This window comes from Oryzias melastigma, linkage group LG13, assembly GCF_002922805.2.
Source record: "Oryzias melastigma strain HK-1 linkage group LG13, ASM292280v2, whole genome shotgun sequence".
In the NCBI taxonomy this organism is placed as follows: domain Eukaryota; kingdom Metazoa; phylum Chordata; class Actinopteri; order Beloniformes; family Adrianichthyidae; genus Oryzias; species Oryzias melastigma.
In genome coordinates, this window is record NC_050524.1 from 21,390,284 (window position 1) to 21,405,034 (window position 14,751).

General features: G+C 40.0%; 2 protein-coding genes across 2 annotated transcripts in view; one reads left to right on the forward strand and one right to left on the reverse strand.

Annotated features, from left to right (window-relative positions):
* p2ry2.1 (purinergic receptor P2Y2, tandem duplicate 1) overlaps positions 1 to 3,105 on the forward strand; it is a 6,972-nt gene extending 3,867 nt beyond the window's left edge. Inside the window, exons 3-5 of the mRNA XM_024276819.2 lie at positions 54 to 222; positions 325 to 655; positions 739 to 3,105. Of these exons, the coding sequence (XP_024132587.1) occupies positions 54 to 222; positions 325 to 655; positions 739 to 930 (692 nt within the window). The 3' untranslated portion in view covers positions 931 to 3,105. The remainder of the gene's footprint in view (positions 1 to 53; positions 223 to 324; positions 656 to 738) is intronic.
* relt (RELT TNF receptor) overlaps positions 2,051 to 14,751 on the reverse strand; it is a 25,002-nt gene continuing 12,301 nt past the window's right edge. Inside the window, exons 2-11 of the mRNA XM_024276816.2 lie at positions 12,559 to 12,633; positions 12,401 to 12,490; positions 11,555 to 11,739; positions 11,405 to 11,457; positions 11,079 to 11,330; positions 6,951 to 7,031; positions 6,643 to 6,715; positions 4,334 to 4,714; positions 3,934 to 4,065; positions 2,051 to 3,247 (exon numbers count right to left, since the gene is read on the reverse strand). Coding sequence (XP_024132584.1) covers positions 3,244 to 3,247; positions 3,934 to 4,065; positions 4,334 to 4,714; positions 6,643 to 6,715; positions 6,951 to 7,031; positions 11,079 to 11,330; positions 11,405 to 11,457; positions 11,555 to 11,739; positions 12,401 to 12,490; positions 12,559 to 12,600 — 1,293 coding nt within the window. The 5' untranslated portion in view covers positions 12,601 to 12,633 and the 3' untranslated portion in view covers positions 2,051 to 3,243. The remainder of the gene's footprint in view (positions 3,248 to 3,933; positions 4,066 to 4,333; positions 4,715 to 6,642; positions 6,716 to 6,950; positions 7,032 to 11,078; positions 11,331 to 11,404; positions 11,458 to 11,554; positions 11,740 to 12,400; positions 12,491 to 12,558; positions 12,634 to 14,751) is intronic.

Here is a 14,751-nt window from a genome sequence, read left to right on the forward strand (position 1 = left end):
GCTGGAAGATCTTATTGTATTTAAACCTTGTTATACTTTAACCCTGGTGACAGGTTCCATTCTGTTCCTGTGCTGCATCAGTCTGCACCGGTTTGTGGGGATCTGCTTTCCCATGCGCTCTCTAAACTGGGTCAGCGCTCGTCAAGCCCGGCTGGTGTCGGTCGCAGTGTGGGCCTGTGTCCTGTTCTGTCAGGGTCCGGTTCTCTACTTTTCTAGAACAAGGTGATTCAGAGTCTGTCTTTGCTGTAACTCTTCTCTGCACAGGCGACTGAATCTTCTGTGCATTGATATCTCCTAAAAGTACTGACTATCCTCCTCTGTTAGGAGTACCACCACCGAGCAGATCATCTGCTATGACACCACCAGCCCAGAGCTCTTTGATGACTTCCTCCTGTACAGCTCCGTGGTGTCAGTGCTCATGTTCGCGCTGCCCTTCATGGTGTTGATGGTGTGCTACGGCCTCATGGTGCGGAAGCTCCTGGAGCCTGGCTGGGGGTCTGGAAGGGAAGGTCTGACAGCCCAACGAACAAAGCAGAAATCAGTGAAGATGATCATCATTGTGCTGGCTGCCTTCATGCTCTGCTTCCTCCCGTTCCACCTCACACGGAGTCTGTACTACTCTCTACGATACCTGAGACAGGTGGATCCAACACAGGTGAAGGCTGACACCATCTTTTTAAACAAACTCTCGTTACATCTTTGAAATCTGGGTGTGCGACATTCTAATGTTCTCCTCAGGTCAGCTGCAGTCTACTGGAGTCCTCCAGCGTGGCCTACAAGGTGACCAGGCCTTTGGCCAGCGTCAACAGCTGCGTGGACCCCATCCTTTATTTCCTGGCAGGTCAAGGAACCCGCAGCAGTTTCATCAGGAAGAACAGACCGTCTTCACCCAAACCAACTGTGAGAGCAGATGTCACAACCCAAATCTGAGTCAAAAGCTCAAAACGTGGAGAAAAAAATCCTGCTACGAGAAGTGACTCCAATGAAGGTTCCTCAAGTTATTGTCAATCTGTCTGTTCAGAGAGATGAAAACCAAAATGAACTCAGAGAAACTCTTTATGTTTAGAGTACAAATATGACTCATTATTTGGGGATTTCATTGAAATCAGTTTCAGAGGTGAAGATTTTGGTAAAGCTAACTTTTATCATTTAAGTCATTTGACAGCAATAAAAACAGATCACTGTCTTTTAACACTAGATGGCAGTAAACATCAGGAGTGTTAGAAAAAATTGATACCATAAAAAAATCACGATACCTCATTAGGCGATACTTGTATCAATTTAAAATGCTGATGAGATGATATTTAATGAATTATTTTTAAGCAAACATTTACTTTTGTTTTCCACTTAAACCCCGACTGCTAGCTGCTAGCACACCACACCGTGCCCCATTGAGGAGCTCTACACCGCACCAAAACAACAAGATCTTGCGAGAACCGTCTTGAGTTAAATGTTTAGTCATTGTCACCACCCGATCTGTAACTACTACGAGCTCAATAAGACATGTACAACTTAGTTTTCACTTGGGATGGGTACTGAACCTCTGTATTTTTTTAAGCACCTGCTAAAGAACCATTCAGGCACCCAAATCTTTTAAAAGTACAGGTTCAGCTAGATTTAGCAATCTGGGAAGTAAATAGCACTTTATTTTCTCAGCCATACTCATAGAACCTTATTGGTTAAGAAACTTTTTTTATCATACTGAAAAGTATGTTTTTACAGAAAACAATGTTTATTATTCCATTTAAGAACAAACCTTTCTTAATTTAAGATACAACTGCAGTCAATGTTCCAATGTTTATTTTTATCTTTTACATCCACAGCATTTTTTTCTTTTACAGTAATAAAACTTTTTAGTAGTTTATTTGCCAAAGTAAAAGAAAAGTCAAATCTCTGCTGTTTGGTACGATGTAAAAAATGGCCACTAGGGGGCGAGAGTGTCCAACTTTACCTGCAAAAATAGCTTCAACCAGTTTTTGTGATTTGTTTCTGTCATTCTCTCAATGTGATTCATTAGAGATGTTAAAAACAAGAGCAGCACACACAAGGATATTTTAAATATTCTTGTTTTTATTTCCAGAGTATAAACTTCAAACATAGTATGATATATACAACTCCTACAAATGCAATAAAATAAGCATTTAATGGTAACTACAGTCTAATCTATGACTAGATTAAATGAAAATATGTAACTTGAACCTGTAAATGTCCTGACCGATGGACCTGCTGTTCCTTTTCACAGGATGATCAGAAATAAGTTTATAAAAAGTATAAATATTGTAAAGGCTTTAAATATTGATGGATGTGAATAAATGTGCATCCAACTTTAGCACTATTTAATATTTATGAAGATTGTACATCTTTGTGCGTTAATTTGTTCAGCGTGTCGTTAAAATGAAATGTCAGGTGGTTTAGTGAATGTGTTTGAGTTGTCATACCCTCCCGTGGTGCAGGGCACCGTCCATTTTGTCCATTAAAAAATTGTGAAATAAAGAAGGAAGTGTTGTCTTATGTACATATATATTTACATATTTACAAGAATTTACATGTGTTCATCTATAAAATCTTACATTTCATCATAAATAAATGTAATTTTTGAGATGTGGGTGCTGGCTTAACCTATAAATGCTGATGGATCAAGAAGATGAAAGTTGTGGCAGATCGGTTACGGTGAGCCGGGTGAATAATGCTGAAGTATTAGTAGATACTGCCCTGAAAACCTGGACTTTTTCCCCATAATTTCCATGCACAGTGCAGATTACTTTCAGAAACAGAAACAGACAAAGCTCTGAGAGGATGATAGAAATCATCAGAAATACTGTGCGGCTAAAGTTGAGCTTTCAATCACTAACCTCAAAGCATGACATTCAGATAAAAGTACATCCAGGTCTTCCCCCTTCATCTCCATGTTTGGTTTGATCAAAGCTGGGGGGCTTTGCTCTTCAGCCACTACTTTTTAAAGCATCTGATCGTAAATTAATCACATCTGTTATTGTTTAATGCAGAATTTACAACTATTTTCTACATCTGAATGTCTGCTTATACAAAGATTGTAAAGAAACTTGTCTCTCAGACTTGTAAAGCAGTGTCCAACTGGTGCAAAAATTTTTTTAAAAAGCTCCAGAAATGCTTCCAGCAGGGTGAGCTTTGGAGCTCTGTGAAACATTTAATATCACGCTCCATTCCGACAGTCATCCTACGATGCCATCTTCTTCATCAAGATCCAGCTTTTTCTGAGTTTCTTCATCTGGAGAGACAAAGATGGAACCATGAAACACATTTTTCTGATAAAATAATTTCTCAGATCATTTTTTGACCTATTTTCAAAACATTTCCAGTGTTTTTTTTGTTTTTTTTAAAAATTACAATTATGCCTTTTTTAGCCAAAATAGAAATAACCTGTGTCATTTTTTCAGGACATAGTTTCTGCAGAGAGGCAGGAGTTCATTAGAAATTGCATCTGAATCTTTGCGGAACAACTCCACTCCCCTTTCACTGAGAGTTCTCTGTTCACATGCTCACTCACATCCCCAACTTAACATTAGCAGTGCAACAAAAATGGAGAGCAATATCGGAGTTGTCTAGCCTCAGTTCCGAGCCAGATGCCAGCTCAGACGAGGAAAAGGAAGATGTACATGGATCTATTTGTCTGCCAGTCTATGTATTAGAATGGAGCAGAACAAGGAGCTCGTGACACGCCTAGAGTCACAAATACAATCTATTTTAAACTGCATTTTTTCCATTTGCTGATACACAATAATTTTATTAAAAATACTCAGAAATATGATTTTAAGTTTGATTTCTTTATATATGTCCTCCATGATAAGAAAAATGCTACAATGACAGGTTAAAAACATCCAAAACCACCATTTTCCTTGCAGTGAGACTTTAAAGAAGTGGTTTAAATGATGGTCAGATGATCATTCTCGTTACCTTCTGAAGGCTGATGATGCAGCTGAGGGGCAGAACGGTTTCCCCCCAAACAGGGAGTTCCTGTACTCCAGGGAGGAGCTCTTGTTCTCCATGGTGATGGGTTTATACTCAGGGATGTGAGCCACTTGGAATCTGGAGATGAAGTAAAGTCAGTGAGAACAGATTGACTGAGTTTCTTTTCTGCATAAATCAAAAACACTTGAAATAGAAACGCTATTTAGGCTGCATGAACGTGAAGGCGTTTGAAGTAAAAAATCATTTATCATTTGTTTATTTTCTGACCAAAAGATTAATTTATTTCCTGTATTGTTTCCCTTTTGTGGAGTAAAACGGTTCAAATCGTTGGAATAAATGTTACAATGTTTGTGCAGCTCTTTACTCCTGTGGGGGCTGAGCTCACCTCCCCACAGATAACACTGTAGGCTCCGCCTCCTTCCTCTCATTCGCTTGGCTCCCATCCACCTTGTCCTGCACAGCTTTTGGCACAGCTGGGGCGTGGTTTGTGTCTGCAGACACTCCCCCTAGCAAGGGGGTCTTCTGCTGGTCAGTGGGGGCGTCCAAAGAGGGCAGGTTGAGGGTTTGGGGGGTCTTCAGGGGCTCCTTCAGCGTATCCAGAGGGGGAATAAGGACGGCGGGCCACTTTTTGTGAGCACAGCGGGAGCAGCGGTAGCCGTGTTTGGGGGCCAGCCCGGAGAGGCCGGAGATGGTGTGGAGGTGGGAGTGATGGGGGCAAGGCTTGGGGAGGGAGCACAGCGTGGACAAAGGAGATAGCATTGGGAACCTGGGGGGCGAAAGACAAACCAGAGAGGGGGGGTTGATTATTTTTTATCTGTAAAATCCAGCAGAGGACCTTTCAGATGTTTCATCAACTCTGATGCTTTCGTCTGATCCACAAAGAGATTATTGGAACTGCCTGTCTCTGCTAAACTCAGTGAGGGGGTGCCCTGTGGGGGCACACGTAAGGCCAACAGGATCCCCTCCCTACATACACACACAAATGACAGGTTTCCAGACCTGTGCATGGAACTCATGTGTGAGAACATTCTGGAATTAAAGCTTATTCTGCAGCCAAAACCATCAAAGCTGCAAAAAAATGCTCCTGCAGAAAGAAAAACAGCTTTACTAGATCTTTCTTTTTTCCATCTCTACCCAACATTTTTGGAAACAGAACTTTTGTGCAAATTTTATGAACAGTATTTCGCCTTAGTAGAGGTGTGTATTGGCAGGAGTCTTTTTATTCCAACTTCCTTCACAATATACTGCGTTTGCCATTTTATAGTGTTGAACGAATCTACAATTCCAAAATGGAGAACCCTAGAAATTTCCCCAAATTTCTGTGAAAAACCAGTCTGCATCGATTCTCACTAGGTGGATGAATATAGACCACAGATCACTGCGTTTGGGTGAAAAAAGTTTTTAAATCAATTTTTTTTAAATAAACCATTCACATTTTCATCATTAAAACATTCTTAAATAGTCTGCATAAAATGCTTGTATTTAATAGGTTTTTACTTTGTGAACTCTGTGACATCATATTCGCCATTCAAAAGAAAAACAGTGAACATAGTTACCAAATTGCTTTTAAAATCTAGGGCTATAGATAGTCCTGCACTAGGTGTGCACTTGCGTGCCCTCTACAGGTTTGTTCATTTTTCACCAAGAGATTTAAACCTTAGACGTCTCTGAACTCATCCTGAAGTTTGATAATGACACCACTTGTTTACAATGACGTAGGAATGACACCAACCCCCCCATTTAATATAGTTTTTATTCAAAATTGAACATAAAGGTTTTGGGAACATTTTTAGCTTTGATTTTTTTGGTTTAAAACAAACAAGAAGAATTATGACTCATCATTGTAAAAGATCAGAAACAGTTAAGGGAAGCTTGGATGTTTTTTTGTTACTTTTTCACCTTGTCTTTTCTTTTTTTATTTTGTCTGTACACATTTGATTTTTATAGTAAAACATGTATTAAAAACTGTTTGATCTCAATTATTGTGAATTTTACAGTGAAAAAAAATACAAAATTTTACTACTTAAAATTGAGTTTTATTTGGCAGTTTCAGGTTAATTGTGGAAAAAAATGTGTATATAAATAAAAAAAATGTTTGGGTTGTACTAAGAAAATGGGCACTGTCATAACAAATAAAAAATGAAATATTAATAATAATATCAATATTAATTAATAAAATAAAGATCAAAAAAGTTCCCTGACTACTACGAGTTAATCGATTCTATTCTGACTTTTAACACCACAACCCTGTTGATTCCTGTTGTGTGACAGCTAGTGAGTTAAGAAGCAGACCGTCTGCTTAAGCCACATGACCAGACAGCTGTCAGCGCGGAGTGAGCGCGCTCACCTCAGACCGGCGGGACTGAGTCACTACCAAACGACTGTCACTACTGAGCAGACGCCTCCACTGTCGTCTGAACTCTCAAAAACATTCAAAACAGGAGTTTTCAGACGATGCATTACGTTATTTTAATGCTAAATAAATGTTACAAAGCTATTTTGAGTTCACCTGCTCAACCTGATGAAAACAAAATTGGACCCAAACTTGCAAAAACTTTTTTTTTAATAAAGTGATTTCATTTGTTTACTGGCAGCCATTTCTCCAGACCTTTTCAGTATTTTCTTTTCAAACTTTCCTTTCCTGCTCGTCAGCAGTGACCTCAGCGGCGTGATTGGCGGTTTGTGGTGGCGTACCTGATGGAGGAGCCCTTGCTCATCTGTTTGCTCTCATACTCCAGCAGCAGCTCCTCCAGCGCGGCAGCATTTTCTGAAACGCACACAAGACCAGACTCAAAACACTGGCTGACTAGTCTTTGGAGAGTCACGTGAACTGCAGGACCTCCAGTCTGCAAAAGCACCTCTATTTACTTCAATGCGTGAGACCTGCTGACTAAGGAAAAGGACAAAGAGCTGGTCTTAGGTGGTGTGTGACCTTCTGTGACGATCATGTGGTCACCAGAGACAACATCAGCCTGTGCTGAGGATACGTGGATCAAACGCACCTTTCTTCTCGGTTATAAGGCGCACCAGAACGCTGATGGTGTCTTCATTCATCTCATCAGACATGTGGGGGCAGCTGTTACCTGGAGACAGACAGGAAGACCAAAGGAATATGAATCCAGAAAGTCTGCAACTCTTCAGCTTTGCGCTCAGATGAACGTGAACCTAAAGGTGGAAATTATTTTACACACCCAGGTCCACAAGAGCAGGGGGAGAGATTTTTCAGACTTGCACAGCCGAGAAAACCCAACTTCCTATCCAAATACATCCCAGCGCAGCAACTTTAAACCCCCAAAACACAAGACTACCTTCAGAAAAACTGAACCTTTGTCAGAATTTCAAATTTTTTGGCAAACTTCCCACCTGGTTTGAGGATCTGTGAGGGAAACAGTTGTTTGGGGTTTCACAATTTGGAGAAAAAACATTTTGTCAATGTAAAATTCATCCATTTATCCACCCACATCAATCTGTCCATCCATGAAACGATCTATCACCTTTCCATCCATCCATCCAAGAAATTATCCAGGTTGTCGTGGTTTTTTTTTCTCTTAACTCAATGAAAGTGAACAAAATCTACTCGACTCCTTTTCCAACTTGTTTTTAAAATGTTAAACTTTGACTTTCTGTCAGTTTACTGCTGTGATCATCACTTAAATCTCTTTGTGATGGATTTGCATCTTTATAATTTCTAGAAAGTTTTTCATCTATTTTATTGTTGCATTTTAAATATAAAAATACATAGTATTTTTGCAAGTGAAATCCAAAAAATAAAAAAGGTACAGTTTAATATTTTATATGTTAAAACCAGAGTTTGGCCAATCAAGACCCTACTTCCAGGTTAAACCTCATTGGTAAAAAAAAAACAGCTACTAGTTACAGTTCTCCTAGTAACCACTAGGTGGTTAAATACAAAGAACAGACAATTTAAATTCAATGATAATGTGGTTAAATAAACAGTGTGGTTTCAGCTTTCTTTTTCCATCTGTGGGTATATTTAATACTAGTACTAATTGCAGCAGTGTACATTTTTATGAATTTCACATTTCATATCTCTGTCTGACCTAAGATTTGGAATCAAGGATTCTTAAACCCTCAGTTGGTGACGGTAAAACTCCCAAAGCCTTAAGTCATGTGGTCATGTTATGACCTCCTCAGTCATTTCCAACAGGCGTGTAAGGAGATCTGCATGGATCACAACCACCCAGGGTGTAGCTGTTTCAGTGAAAGACGGTGCGGGAACAGGAGCATTGTGTCCCTTCAGGGCGAAGCGCAGTGTCTGGAACACGAAGACAAACGACGGAACAACAGAGAGTGAATGCGAGTCCATGATGGACTCGCCGTCTCAAACCGGGAAAGGACGCACAAAAGCTGAAACCTGCTTACTCAGCAGATCCATTCACAGACCCCCCCCTCTCCCCTCGCCATGTGACACGGACCGGCGCAGCTCAATGCAACAGCATGCGTCTGCAGCGTTAGTCAGTGGTGTGTCTATAACAGAGCTCTGTCTGTGAGGAGAGTAGCATCAGTTTCATGTGTTCCTGCATCATCTGATGACCTTCAACCAAACTGACTGATGTTCAGCTCAGAACCAGATATTTCATTCAAGTGGATGAATGCACACATCTCCCATCAGCACTTCACATCTTCTCTTTCCTCAATGACCCGTTTTTTTCTTCTGACAGTGATGGGAGTTTTATTGCTTTAGTTTCCGTAAAGAGTCGACTCCATTTGTGCCTCCATCAGCCTCTCCGTCAGAGCTGCCACTCCAGGGTTTGACTTCAGTGCAAGCTTGCTTTGCTATAATTTATCCCCGTGGGTGTTTCCTCTGGGGTGGGGGCGATAAGAAAAGTGATGGAAAAACCTCGGCTCGAGCTGGAGGACAAACAGCAGTCTTTCAGGAGGAGGCCAAATCCAGAAAAACTCCAGAGAATAACAGCCTCATTCCTAGAATTGTATTTTAATTTTCTTGCTTTTATTGCGAAAGTTTTTCTCTTCATTGAACCAAAAATGCTGACTCGGTAAATGCTAACTCTTGAGTGGTGTTGGAGGAGGAGATCCTGAAAACTGTAGCATTTCTTCTGTAATTATGGGGATTAAACATTTTTTATCAATCATTTTTAATTAGACATGAATCCAATTAATCAGACTTTTCAAAAATATTTTTTTATCTGTATCTTGCTGCAAATTCAGATGAAATCAGTAAGATTTTTCTTTGAAATTAGAGTCTAAAAGGCCATCTCTTAAACTTTAGTATTATAACAGTAAAGGGTCAGAAACGCTGATCCAAAAAAAAAATCGACATGAGGACATCAACAATGAAGTGAGGACCTGATTAAATTATTGATCTGTCTGGGAAAGGAGAGCTGGATGGAGGGACGGTGTCTCGTTTCGATAAGACGGTAGAGAAACCTAAGAAACTGGATGAGCTAAGAGTCAGAGGCAGAAACGAGTGGATGACTACAGAAACAGACCAGATTTCACAACAAAGAGGCAAAAAGTGCAAAGAAATGCTAAATATTTGGGTTTAGAGCTCCATAACTTAACTTTAATGGAAATCTATAAAATCAATTTAGGGATTAGATTAAAGTTAATAAAAAGACAAATAAGAAAAAAATGTGTAAACTTTAAAACAGTTTTAAACTTAAAAGAGAAACAGATTGTAAACTTGAATGAAATTTTTAAAATAAAAGAAAAAATGTAAATTAGGAATAAATATACTTTTAAACTTGAAAGAAAAATTTCCAAATTTGAAAAAAAAAAATTGAAAATATTATTTTTACATTTAAAAGAAATTTTGAGAATTTGAGATTTTCACTTAAAAATTATTTTGAAAGAAACATTAAGTGTTTGAAAAATTGTTACCACATTACAAAATTTCAGTTTACATACCAATTTAAAAAAAAAGTTAATTTATAACTGCTTATTTGGATTTTAATTTTTTGTTTCTTTTCTTCTTCATTTGATAGCTTCAGATTTTTCGTTTTTGCTATTGATTTGTACTGTATGTTGGGGGCGGGGCCTTGAGTCCAATGGCTACCGGGACACGTTTCAGATGGTGACATCATCTCCACTCCAGAACAGCGTCTGCTCTGTCATCACTGCTCCAATGTGGCATACACTAGTGATGATGCTCTCCCAGAGTTTGGTAAATCAGACATCTCAAACACCTTTTATCACCTGATGTCAATCATGTCCCGGTAGCAGATGAGCACAAAACTGCGCCCCCACATAAAAATCTTAAATATAAAGGGTACATTTAGGACTGAATGTGAAAAGGGAAAGAAACAGAAAACAGTTGAAAGTTACAAATTAACATTATTCATTTGGTAACAGTTTTAGGTTTAAAGTTTTTTTTGTTCAAGTTTCAAATTTACTATAATATTTTTCAATTTTTAAATATTTCCTTTAAGTTTACAATGTACAAATTTAAAACTGTTTTCCAATTTTTATTTTGTATCTGTTAACATTTATGATCTGGTGATCCTGATCTGACCCCATTGAAACCCTTTGTAATTTGACTTTTGGAAGTAACCCAATGAGACAGGCTGCGTGACAGCAGGGAACGAACGTCAACCCTTTCTCCAGCGAGGACCTGACCTGCTGAGGCTGCAGCTGGGCTCTGACACACCTGACCCGCTGCCACCAGGTACTTTAAATCCCTTTAAGCTTACACTCTAAACAGCAGCAGCTGCCAGCTATAGACGGACTTCCAGGAAAAAAAAACAGAGCGGCAGAAAACTGTTAATGTGACCCACTTAAATATGACAAGTTTGCTTCTGAGGTTGAGGTGCAGCAAAAACCTGTTTTCCTGCTTGTTAGTTAAACCCTCTGAGGATCTTGAACGTGCACCGACGTGTCATTTGAACAAGACTTGACCTAATCACTGCTGGCATCCCACACTGAGCCAAACATACTGTGACCTAAACAAGATTAAGAGCCTGGATAGCAGCAGCAGTTTACTCCATGCAAACGGCCACAAGGAGTTTTTTAACTTAAGGAATTCAATATTTTTTTAATATAATTTTGCAGATTATTATTTTTTTTTCTCCATTTCTCTCTCAACTTTTTGCTTGCACATTTTCTGGAGGACACAACTCAACAAAAGCAGACATATTTTCCTCTGTTCCCACCTTCCTTCTCCGGTGTGGCAGCCTCCACATCTCTTCCCTCCTTCTCTGCGGTGCAGTTGTATCCTTTCTTCTTCAGGATGTTGCAGATGAGGATTCCCAGCAAGCCCATCACGCAGAAGACGGGCACCAGCGCAAAAACGGCGTACTCTGTGGTTTTCTCCTCCGCGCTGCGAACCACTGTGCTGTTGGCCAGTCCGGCAGCGCTGGACGGACCTTTCCCCACCGTCCGGACCATCCTGACGTGGGAATCAGCTGAGAGGAGGAAAAGGAGGGAAGGGTTGAAAACTGGGCTGTGAGTTGATATCAAGATGAGAAAGCTTGCTCACCTTTCAGACAGAGACCTTGAGCAGAAGCCTGGTCTGCGGCAATGAAGTGAAACCTGCAAAAAGACAAAAATGTTGTAAAAAATGTGTAAGGATGAACTTAAAGGAAATGATCCTCAATGAAAATCTCAATGCATCCAAAGCAGTTCTTACCCGGGCAGACAGGCTCCACAGACAGCATCAGAGGAAGCGGTTCCAGAGATCTCAACCTTCCTGCCGATGCTCTCGCAGATCGTGTGCGGGCGACAGAGCTCAGCGTTCAGAGCATCTGAGAAGCTCCCAGATGGACACAGCTGACATTGCACTTCTTCAGCCGGAGTCTGTATCTTCTCACAGGCCTGTAGAGAAAAAAAAAAACATGAAAGAATAAATATCAGGTTGCTCCTCGTCTTTCATCAGTTTTATAAATGTTTAATTAAATGTATAGAGTTGTGTTTTGTTGACCCACTCCAGTGAAAACAAGATTTTAACATGCTTTTGTGGCATTTTTATGATAATGGAGGACATATATAGAGAAAATTGAGCTTAAAACTGCATTTTTGAATATTTCTTTACTGTTATGAATCAAGAGCAAATAAAAAAAATGCCTAAAAAAAAGATTGTATTTGTGATGTAGAAAATACGCTGGGTGGGCTACGAGCTCCCTTGCTTTGAGCTCTTAGTAATAGGGAAAGGGGCGGGGTTGCTCACCACCAACAACCCCATCTACGACTCAGGAAAATTTCTGCCCCTCTGCAGAAACTATGTCCTAGAAAATGACAGTTTTTTTAGTTTTTGGCTAAAAATTACGTAATCATAATTAAAACATTATCAGAATGTGTTCACAGATTTAGGTTCCCTGCCTTAAGGAGTATTACAGCCAACTTGTAAAACATTTTCTCTGAAAGCTAAATAAAAGCAGTAATAGAGGATGCAAATGGATGACATTTATTAAAATAAAATGTTTCTATGTCTAATTTCATGTTGTGGAAGCAACGTTCAGTGATGAATGAGTCTCACCTTTGAAGGCTCCTGGCCTGCAGGGCATTGCAGACACTCACATCCTTCTGCCCACGTGCACAGCACTGCCGCTGATCCACAGCCAAACATCTACTCAAAACAGAGCTCGATTTAGCAAAAGGTGACCTCATCCGTTCAAGATATATGAACATACGTACTGCAAGGAGGACGAGAGCTGAGCAGCAAAGGTGGTTCTTCATCTTCTTCAACAAACTCTTCTATGTTCATATGATCTGTAAGAGGGAGAACGATGTTAATAGCAACTTTTTCCTCTTTGCTCCTTCTTTGTTCTGGAGTTTTGAACCATGGAGGTGACATCAGATGTTTTCCGACATTTAATAACACAATTAACTCATCGTGTTGTCACACAAACACTTGTACGAGCGCACACTCTCTCAAAAACCACACCAGCTCACGTGGCAAAAAAAAAAAAAAACATGAGTCATTTTTCTGTAGAGTAGTAAGAACAGAAAGGAAGGGGGGCATTTCAAAAGCTGAAAATAGTGTTTAACATGACTCAGGGCTTTTTTTCTGCACAGCTGTGAATGCAGCCAGGATCTCCCGCAGCTATTTTGGGATTGCAGATGCATCTCGTGCAGTGATTCACTTTGCAAACTCAGCCTCACTTTCTCCACAAAAACAGAGAATACAAAACAGCACCGTCATCTTCAAGTTGGAAGTGAAGAATATTTTAATTGAAGTTATTTGAAATATTTTTGATCAACTTTTTTGTTTCTCACCATCAGCAGATTTTTTTCTGTTTTTGGTTCATTTAAAGGACAGATTTAGAATGAGAAACCTGTATAGTTTTCCCGTCTAAGGACTGAGGACTTCAGATTGGAAATGAATGACTGACTGAGCAGAAAGTGTGAATGAATCATTTCAATAAAAGAGGCATTATGATGCTGTGCCCCCACAGTTACAGGAGGTCAGCTGACCCACTCAGCCCCTGCAGGATCGGAGGAGACCCAGCATGCCACATTCAGCAGCTTTTTTGTCATCTTTAAAAATTATATCCCACATTTTGTCCTTGAATACATCAAAGTTTCAGTGGTTGACAACTTATTTTTGTGTTGTGCATCTCAAACAGAACGTGAAAGTCCACTGACATTATTTTAGACAAAAATGACGGAAAAAAGGAGGAAGAAAGAGATGAGAACAAAGGAGAAAAAACTGAAAAACACTGAGCAAGCACACTTACCCCAGCTTGGAGCTAAATGACACAGTTGCCGTGGCAACGAAGCAAAGATGCTCAGCAGCGACAAATGCTGAATCAGGACCAAAAACAAATAAGCTGTCTAGGAACTACTCTGACAGAAAATAGTTCAGAGATTTAAATTGAGCTTTGATGAAACTAAAATAATACCTTAAATATAATGTTTTTGTTCTAAAAGGTCTAACTAACTCAAAGATTCACACAAGAGAGACTAAATCATCTATGAAGTTGCAGCACGTCTGTGTCTTTGAGTGGAAAAGCCAGAGTACCTGTCAGCATCTTATACTGTCACTCTGACCACAAACACACCCACGGCGAGCACAGGACACGCCCCCTCTGTCACAGCCTCTAGTGGGTGTGGCTCTGTGTGTGTTTGTGTGCTGTTAATATGCTTCACAGCAACTCTTCCTCTTTAGAGCAAACATGAAAAAAACTGCAGCTTCCTCTTCACAATCAGCACCAGTCCATAAACTCAACAGCACCTGCACGGAGGTATAAAACCCTGCAAACTCCAACACGAATGTTCTCACCTCCAGCAAACGCCAAACTGTCTCTTTAAAGAAAATAACTTAAGTAAGACTGAAACAAGTTCATCATCTCAGTGCGGTCAACAAGGGAGGCCGCCAGAACTTCATTTTAGGGGAGAGGAGAAAGATGAAGCGAGGATGGAGAAACCACAGGCTGGAAAAACCAGCAGAAGGTCGCTGAGGTCAAAGACGGAAAGAGAGACGCTGGCCTCCAAGGACTTTAGGTTGATAGGCCAGTTTATATAAATATATATATAGAAACATTGATTAAAATGCCATACAGACCAGAGCATGAGGCTAATTACAAGTCAGACACATGTAGAGGCATGAGTCTGCTAGCATGAACCCCCTGCCAAGCAAAGGTCAAGAGCTGAAGAACGCTGATTCCCAAATGCAGCCCCTCAAACACATGTTCACTGGCGGGTTGTGTGATGAATGTTCGTATGCCTTCATCATCATTTACTTCTACAGAGAAAGAGGAGTTTCAAAGTTAACAGCAGGAACAGAAATATAAAAACAATATATTTTAAAGTTCAACGTGTAAGTTGACTTTGCACATGCAAACCACGCCGGACGTGAGCAGCAGCGACACATCTCGTGAAAAGTTC